The following is a 9442-nucleotide window of genomic DNA, read 5'->3' as shown; positions in this document are numbered from 1 at the left end:
CTTAACTTCCTTTCAATCTTCCACCTTTCTCAATTCTGCCCAGACCCAGGTATTGACTTATTTTTCTCCTCACCGCTCCAGCTTTGGCTCTGCTTGTCCCCAAGCAGCAAAATCCTACGTCATGTCCTTGGAAGGCAGCAGCAGATTCATCTAGCTTCTCAAAGTCAACAACTTCTTGGACCTGGAAAGAGGCAGGACACCCCAAAAAACAGACGTGAAAGAAAGAACTGGAAAGTCCAATGGAGAAAATGAAATATATGTGTCTCTCTGCTTCCCAAAACAAATGAAGACAGAACATCTCCTAACTAATGACGAAATCTTAACTCATGTTGAGAAGCCAAGATGAAATTATCAAACAATCAATAAAATGTACATATTAAAATGCACAACCTGGACAAGGCAGAGAAGGGATGCTGAAGTTTCCTTCCAGGTGTGTGATAAGAGGGAGCATAGAAGCAAATGTTTTCTATTAGGCTCCCTTCTTGTGGAATAAGCTACACTCTGAAATAAGAAAAGCACCCTCATTGCTGATGTTTAAGAAGCTAGTTGAGTTATGGTTATTCTTGGGAGCATTTAGGTACTGAAGAATTGAATAGATTCATGTACCTGAGATAAGTTGGAAACAAATCAAGAAGAGAAGCAACCTAGAACTAAGAAGAAATTTCCTGACAGTTAGAACAATTAATCAGTGGAGCAACTTGCTTCCAGAAGTTGTGGGTGCTCCAACACTGGTGGTTTTTAAGGAGAGATTGGATAACCATTTGTCTGAAGTGGTATAGGGTTTACTGCTTGAGCAGGGGGTTGGACTAGAAGATCTCTAGAGCCCCTTCCAACTCTGTTATTCTGTTATTCTTTATATGTAAACAGTTATGTAAACCACTTAAGATTTAATTGAAAGAAGGAGCATAGAAATGTCTGAATCGAACGTGCCAGTAAGCTAACTTAAGAGCTACACCATATAAAAAGAGGCTCCAGTATCTTGAAATACCAGCAACTCTGTGAGGGATATTATAATCTAGTACATAAAAGACTGAAGACAATTTGGTTCATCCAGTTCTTTTTTATATGGCAGTTTTCTTTATGGTACCATTGCTTTACATTGTTTATGTACTATATTATGTCCTACATAATTAGATTTCCAAATTCTTTAACCATTAGCATTAGTAAACGAATAATTATTTATACCATAGGTATTTAAAATTGCTTGATTGTCTTATATTTTGGATAGAGTATTCAATAATATTTTCAATTACTTATGTTTTTGATAAATTTGTAAGGTGTTCTATTGGTATGGAATAGAGAAGAATAAAATAAAAGATATGTAATATATTATTAATGACTATAAATATATTTCATCAACATTACTGTCAAGAAATGTTGAGAGATAAGGCTGGATTTTCAGGTAGCATAGATTCACAGTATTTTTTCTGAGCACTAGGTTGAGGATGACTATAATAATATATAGCAAAAATCCATGTGGTTAGCATTTAGAATGCAAATTAGGTCCACAGAGACCCAGCTTTAAATCTCTGACCAGTTCTAAAGGGAATGAAAAGGTGGACAAAAACATAAAATTAAAAAAAAAATGTTTTGTTTCATACCACATTACTGTAAAGAGTCCCTTCTAAATTTAGCTTTCGGCGGCCAATGAGGATCACACGAGAGAATTTTTGCTGCTTTAAGATTTCAAGTAGCAATACTTTCCCAGTTTCTCCAGACGCACCCAAGATGAAACAGTTTTGTTTCTTCTGTTCTTCTGAACTGGGAACCGCCATACTGTTGGCAAAAAACAGCAGTGAATTTTTTTTTTAATGGCATTTACAATTCAGTTCTCTACGTAATGCAGATGTTTAGTCCCAAGAGATTCAGTGACAATTTCGTTCCCCAAAAAAACTATACAGGATTGCAACTTCAACTTCACAAGAAATCAATTATTTGAAAACTGATAATGAAAATGGAAACACAGCATGTTGGAACAGGTAGTGTTTAATTTCTCCAAAACAAATCAAAGCAAAACTTACACCAAAAACAAAAACAACTTTTACAATTACTGCCAGGCCATCATATGATCATGGCATGCCACATGCAAGAACTATGACCAGAAATTAAGGATGAGATTATGCTGTCAGTGAACTAGGCAATATTATAGCTACCGGTATATAGATAGTCCTTGACTTACAACCACAATTGAGCCAAAACTTTATGTTGCTAAGTGAGTTTTGCCCCATTTTACAACTTTTTTGCCACAGTTAAGTGAATCATTGCAGTTGTTAAGTTAGTAACCCAGTTGTTAAGTGAATCTGACTTCCTCATTGACTTTGCTTGTCAGAAGGTTGCAAAAGGTGACCACATGACCCCGGGACACTGCAACCGTCATAAATATGACTCAGTTGCCAAGCATCTGAATTTTAATCACAAGACCATGGGGATGCTGCAACAGGCATAAGTGTGAAAAATGGTCATAAGTCACTTTTTTCAATGCCGTTGTAACTTAACAGTCACTAAATGAACTATTGTAAGTCTAGAGTAGAATTACCTGTACTGGGGTAGGCTGTTATATTAAGATTATAAGAACAGCCTTAACCAATATATAGCTAAAAGATTCTGTATTTGGAAGAAAATTACTACATTTTACCTTCCCATAAGTGAAAAATGGGCATTTTCCTTCTTTCTGAGATGTGTACGGTATCGTACTATGCCTTTTTTTTTTTAATTTAAGAGCGCCCCAAGAACCAACAGATTTCCAAATCTTGTTGAACTACATATCCCAGAATCCTTCACCACCGGCTTGCAGCTGCTGGAAAGTGTTGTTCGGCAACTTATCTAGAAATTGCTCCCGGCTATCAGGGCGGGGCAGATTGGTAAAGGAAAACAAGCAGCTATTTTTCCTTTAAGAAATAATAGGCCTCGCTGTCTTTCTTTGAGAACGCGGTTTCTTTCCCCCCGAGAAACGGCCCACGGGGAAACATCGCTTTCGCATAGGGTTGCCAGGTCTGCTTCCAAAAAATAGCGGACAAGTGGGGGGGGGGTTTAAGTAGTAAAAAAAGTAGACTGTACAGCTTTAGATTACGTACCATTTCATCATAAAGCTTTTGAATAAAAAAAATGTCCACTATTTTGTGAAAAAAAAATAGTGAACATAATGTGAAAAAAGTGGACTGTCCACTCAAATAGTGGACACCTGGCAACCCTACTTTCGCACCAGGGCAAACAGCCCCTTCCCGCCTTCTCCTTGCTGTCCTTCCCGGGGTCCTTCTCATTCTTCTGGCAAAACATCCAGCAACTTTTTCCTCCCGGGACTTCTCTGGAGAAGCTCCTACTAGCCTAATTAGAGAGAGAGAGAGAGAGGGAAAAAAAACCCTGCTGCAACCATCTTGACATTCAAAAATACCGCACCTGGTTTACGTGCCGGGCTCCAGTTGCATTTCAGGCGTCTGGACTGGCCACCCACTGGGGGGGGCGTTTCGGCTGCTGTCCCAGCGGAGGAAGCGCCAATCGCTCAACTGCCACAAAGTCTCAGAGAGAAGCCCTGACAGAGAGCAAGAGAGAGAACGGGATGCAGACTCCCGTGTGACACTGCCTGCGAAGGGACGCATGCGCAGAACCGTGCTGCCTCTCGCTGAAAGGGATTCCCACCTGGAGGCGTGGTTGCCGCTGGTGGCTTTTTCTCAGAGCGGGTTTACCTAAAGGACTGAGAGATGACTAATCATTGGCACCAAGAGAGAACACTTTAAAATTAGCTCAGACCCCCAAAACAAGCGAGTAATTTCCTTTTAAAATAAAAGGAATCTTATAATTAAATATCACAAAGAAATCCAGACCCTTAAAACTGCCATCTCGAATGTAGATGAACCCAGGAAGGAGGGGGTAAGGACGAGTCAAACCGAATTTAAAAAGACCGAAGTTTTTCTTGTCTCTCATCCTCCCTCCCCCTCCCCTGAGCTATTCTGGGCAAACTGCCAAAACAAAGAAACATTCCGGAGAAAGAGAAAACCCGGAGGCCTGTCTCTAGGAGACAATTAAGACATATCTCAATAGGGTTTTTTTGCAACACTAACAAAAACAAGACCTGAACCATATAGGAACATATTTACATGAACAAAGAATCCTTCCTGGAGACAGCATTAATCGCTATCAGCCAAAGCAGACACAAACTAGATAGAATTAATTTAACAAAAATCCTTTCAGAAGTCAAATCATAATTTTAATAACTTTAGGGGGTATAAGAACAAATCCCCACACCTTGGGAATTTGCTAGCTAGTCCAGGAACCTCCTCTGTATTGTATGGTGTCTGGTTTCTGTAAATAAACCTACTTTCTGGCAGCTTGCTTCGTTCCCTGTCATTTCTTCCACCTGAGCTGAAGGTCTGCTCCCCAGCTGGAGACCCAAACCAAGGAAAAACTTCTAACAGGACATTATGCCTCTCTTCCAAATAATTGATCTTTTTGGATTTTCTGGGAATAACCCATGAGTTTCCCTCCCCGTTATGTTTCTTTTATGGCCGAGATTGTTTGGAGTTTGCAAGCCACCTTGAGCCTCGTATAGAAGAGAAGTTACGACGAATTTAATAAGATACATTTAGAGATCTTCTTTAAAATAATGAAGTATAAAATTGTGGTTTTTATCTACAAGGATGAGTACTACCAGTATAACTGCAATACAGTTAATGAATGTAGCAACTATTGTTTTATTATCTATCTGTTCTTAGTTTTTTCTTTTTCTTGAGAAAGTCAAAGGGAACACTGCTTTGTTNGGAGACAAATTAATTGAAGCTAATTAAATTACTTGAAATGATTACATTTGCTGTGATCACACATACATTGTTAATTTATCATATTTTTTTACTGTTGATTTTTTTTTTCTAGCCATGAAAAGGAGCTCCAGGACAAAGAACAAAAGTAAATGAAATGCTCAGAATTATAATGAAATTTAATTTGTATGTTAAAGCTACTGTTTTTCTCTCATATTGTACTATTTGGCCATTGGAAGTTCTGAAGAGTTTCTTTAATTTCTTTCTCTTAGCATTTTAATCTATTTTTAAATGGATAGAAATTCTAAGCATTATTGTTTTTCTAACATAAGTAAAAGGAGACATAATAGATGTTCCCAAATTGGAAGAGTCCAGTTTGATTCCTCTGTTTGTTCAACCTAAATTGAGGGATTTAAATTATTTAAAAGAAACAGATCAAATAAAAGAGGAGGTGGAGTTGCTATCTATATAAGAAATAACTACATCTCTACAGAAATAGAGTACAACAATGATGAAAACTGTCTTGAATGCATTTGGGTCAATATAAAAGGGGGGGATGAATTGCCATAGGTGTATATTATATAGGCCACCCAACCAAACAAGAAATAGATGAACTTTTTGCTAGTCAACTAACTAAGGTATGTAGGAAGCATATCACAATAGTAATGGGGGACTTTAATTACCTTGACATCAAGTGGGAGACAAACTCTGCACCAAGTGGAAGATCAAACAGATTCCTGACAAACCTAGCAGACAACTTTGTCTCCCAAAAAGTAGAGAAGGGAACTAGGGGATTAGCCATATTGGATCTAATTCTCATTAACAGAGAGGAAATGATAGAAGGTGTTGAAGCCACAGGAACCTTGGGGGGAAGTGATCAAGCAATATTGGAATTCATTATGGAAGCACAAGCAATAAAACAGTCAAACTAGAGTCTTGGACTTTAAGAGAGCTAATTTCAATAAACTTAGAGAGGGCTTGGGAAGGATTCCATGGATGAGAATCCTCAAGGGGAAAACAACTCAAGAAGCTTGGGAAATTTTGAAAAGTGAGATAATAAAAGCCCAATCTAGTACAATACCAACGAAGAAGAAAAATAACAGCTCTCAAAAGAAACCAGCATGGCTGCATAAAGAACTCTGATAAATTGAAAGATAAAAAGGACAAGTATAAAAAGTGGAAAGAGGGGCACATAACTAAGGCAGAATATCAGCAAACAGCCCGAGCCTGCAAAGATGTAGTGAGGAAAGCTAATGCTCAAAATGATCGGCGCTTCTGCAGGGCTACGGGGGCAAGACAGAAGCCCCAGGAGCAGCATTTCCAGCGCATCCAGAAGAGAAAAGGAGGAGTGGTGAAAGAGGAGAGGCTATAAAAGGAGAGAGGGAGAGAAAAAAAAGACAATGTGGGAAAGAGAAGGGGACTGCAAAAGAGAGATGGAGAAGCACAGCCTTGAGAGGAATCAGCTGGAGGTGCACAGAAGAGAAAAGGAGGGAGAGAAGAGAGGATACAAAAGAAGGGAAGAGAGGATATAAAGGGGAAAAGAAGGGAGGAAATCAAAAAAGGGAAGAGAAGAGGATATAAAAAGGGAAGAGGATATAAAAGAAGGGAAGAGAAAAGGATATAAAAAGGGAAGCGGATTTAAAGAAGGGAAGAGGATATAAAAGAAGAAGAGGATATAAAAAGGGAAGAGGGGATATAAAAGGGGAGAGAAGAGGATATAAAAGAAGGGAGACAAGAGGATATAAAAAGGGAAGAGGATATAAAAAGGGGAGAGAAGATATAAAAGGGAAGAGGATATAAGGGGGAGAGAAGAGAGGATATAAAAGAAGGGAGAGAGAAGAGAGGATATAAAAAAGGCAGAGAAGATATAAAAGTGAGGATATAAAAGGGGGAGAGAAGAGGATATAAAAGAAGGGAAGAGGATATAAAAGGGGGAGAGAAGAGGATATAAAAGAAGGGAAGAGGATATAAGGGAAGAGAAGAGGATATAAAAGAAGGAGGGAGAAGATATAAAAGAAGGGAAGAGAGGATATAAAAAAGAAGAGAGGATATAAAAGCAGGGAAGAGAAGAGAGGATATAAAAGTAGGGAAGAGAAGAGGATATAAAAGAAGGGAAGAGAAGAGAATATAAAGGGGAGAGAAGAGACGATATAAAAGAAAGGAAGAGGATATAAAAAGAGAAGAGGATATAAAAGGGGGAGAAAAGATATAAAAGGGAAGAGGATATAAGGGGGAGAGAAGAGAGGATATAAAAGAAGGGAGAGAGAAGAGAGAATATAAAAAAGGCAGAGAAGATATAAAAGCGAGGATATAAAAGGAGGGAGAAGATAAAAGAAGGGAAGAGGATATAAAGGGAAGAGGATATAAAAGGAGAGAAGAGAGAATATAAAAGGGAAGAGGATATAAAGGGGGAGAGAAGAGAGGATATAAAAGAAGGGAAGAAAGGATATAAGGAAGAGAAGAGAGGATATACTGTAAAAGGAGGAGTGAATCTGATTTCTCCATTGACTTTGTTTATCAGAAGGTTGCAAAAGGGAATCACATGTTCCTGGGACACTGTGACCATCATAAATATGAATCCAAATGTATTTTGACCCTGGGGATGCTGCAAAGGTCATGAGAGTGAAAAATGGTTATAAGTCACTCTTTTCAGTACCCTTGTAACTTTTAACAGTCACTAAGTGAACTGTTGTAATTTGAGGACTACCTGTACTTATCACTTTTTTCCCTTTTTTTTGGTCGTTTTTGATACCTTGCTAGGTGACTGGTGGTACTCAAATATTGCCATACCCTAAAAGTGGTACAATCTGTGAAAAGGTTGAAAACTATACTATAGATTTCTGATTCTGTTTCTCTGACAAGTGGAGGAACTTATCACCAATACACTCCTTTTTTTCTTTGGGAAAGCCTTAGCTACTGAAACACTTGAAAGAGACCCTTCTCCTGATGTTTGCATGTTTTCCTCTAGGATGAGGTTATGAAAATGTTTGTTCAGCTCCAGCAGTTGTGGGGAGAATCTTCCCATTATTTTGTCCTACAAGTAACATGCTACCTATGGTCTTGATTTTGGGGTTCACTTTTTCTGATAGTTTCTTCATTGTTTTGCTCAGATTGGATACAGGGTTTCTTTGTCCTAGTACCTAGTTGTTTCCTTATTGCTGTGTTTAGTTTTGATACAGACCTGTCATAGTAGGTGTGTACATGTTGAATCACAATTCCAATAATTTGTAATCTTTGGACATAATACTGATGGGAGTAGGAGTCTGTTTCTATTGTGATAATGAAATCCAAAACTTCACATTCCCCTCTATTGCTATATTAAAATAATTAGTGGAAAGAAGAATATCCATTATCACTCAACTTCTGATTTAAAAAGATTAATGTGAATCTGAATGTACTAGTATGGTATAGTGGCTTTGGTGCTGGGTTGACACTGTGGAGTGTTTAATTCCCCTACTCCAATTCTTTGCTAAAATCACTGATGTCAAAAGTTGGCTCCAGTTAATACCCTTACATTGGGCTACATCAACTGTTCAATGGTGTTTTTTTTTTCAGGGAGCTTGCTTTTTTGATCAGTCCAATTAAAAACTCCTAAAAATATAGCTAAATGGTACCATCCAGAACAAGGGGAAAGTATTAGAGGTTCCAGAAAATCATAATTGCTCCAATCCATATAGCACTACAAAAATCAAGAAAATCTGATCACCTATACAGATAAAGGGGAAAAGGCACAGATCATCATATGAATGCCAGATCATTTTAGTGTATTGATTGTTCTAAAAAAAAGAGAAGACAACAATAACAGAATATAGGGTGATGTTTTAGAACTTGCAAATCATTTACATGTTCACAAAGAAATGTATTGATTTTTTTCCTAACAGGAGTCAACCTTCATGAGGGCATTATTCTACAAGTGTCATTATAAAAGCTGGAGAGAATGATTGCATCCATTTCTAGGCCTTTAGCATCTTTTAAATATTAAAAACTGCCAACTGATTTCAACTACCACAGGAAGTAGTAACTAATCTCCCATTCCTGTTGAAAAAGAAGAGTCTTGGATAGCTGCACAGAACACTCAAGGGAATGCAGAGATATGATCCAAAGTTGTATACCTTAAACCAGGGGTAGGCAACCTTGGCTCTTTTATGACTCGTGGACTTCAACTCCCAGAATTCCTGAGCCAACCATGCTGGTTCAGGAATTCTGGGAGTTGAAGTCGAGTCTAGAAAACCATCTTCTTTGTATTTGCCCAGTTGTGTCATCTCATTCTAAGTCAGCTGTACATCTGCCTTTGTTGAACAGACAGCTCACCGATTTATCTGAAATTCTGTTAAAATCGTGAGGGCAAGCGTCTGCATATTCTCTCTTCCTCAAATTAATGATCTATGCAAGATTGCACAAAAGGGCCTGCTGATGCAAGATCAAACAGCAGTTGGCTGCTTGTTCTCCTTCACACCAGTCTTCAGAGATACAAAACCTCTGGACTAGTTCTAGCTTTTGGTTTATCTGCATAAAGAAATGTGAGGCCAAAGCACATGACCTCCATCCCAAATTAGTCAAGGCATGACGCTACATCAGATGCTTTTGTATTCCATCTCTCTCACTTTTCTCCTAGTTTCTCTGATGTTTTTCCAAACAGTGCAGGCAGGTCCTCTGATCTTCCACATGTCGTTGAAGCAAAATCCCCAGCA

The 9442-nt window shown here is 38.3% G+C and overlaps 1 protein-coding gene across 1 annotated transcript in view; it reads right to left on the bottom strand.

Annotated features, from left to right (window-relative positions):
- Positions 1 to 3547, bottom strand: part of HTATIP2 (HIV-1 Tat interactive protein 2) — an 8621-nt gene extending 5074 nt beyond the window's left edge. Inside the window, exons 1-3 of the mRNA XM_015815726.1 lie at positions 3397 to 3547; positions 1602 to 1776; positions 74 to 181 (exon numbers count right to left, since the gene is read on the bottom strand). Coding sequence (XP_015671212.1) covers positions 74 to 181; positions 1602 to 1775 — 282 coding nt within the window. The 5' untranslated portion in view covers position 1776; positions 3397 to 3547. The remainder of the gene's footprint in view (positions 1 to 73; positions 182 to 1601; positions 1777 to 3396) is intronic.
- Between the last annotated feature and the right edge of the window lie 5895 nt (positions 3548 to 9442).

Source organism: Protobothrops mucrosquamatus, unplaced genomic scaffold, assembly GCF_001527695.2.
Source record: "Protobothrops mucrosquamatus isolate PMUCROS unplaced genomic scaffold, P.Mucros_1.0 scaffold370, whole genome shotgun sequence".
In the NCBI taxonomy this organism is placed as follows: domain Eukaryota; kingdom Metazoa; phylum Chordata; class Lepidosauria; order Squamata; family Viperidae; genus Protobothrops; species Protobothrops mucrosquamatus.
Note: the sequence above shows the minus strand (reverse complement) of the source record. Positions and strands in the feature narration are given on the sequence as shown.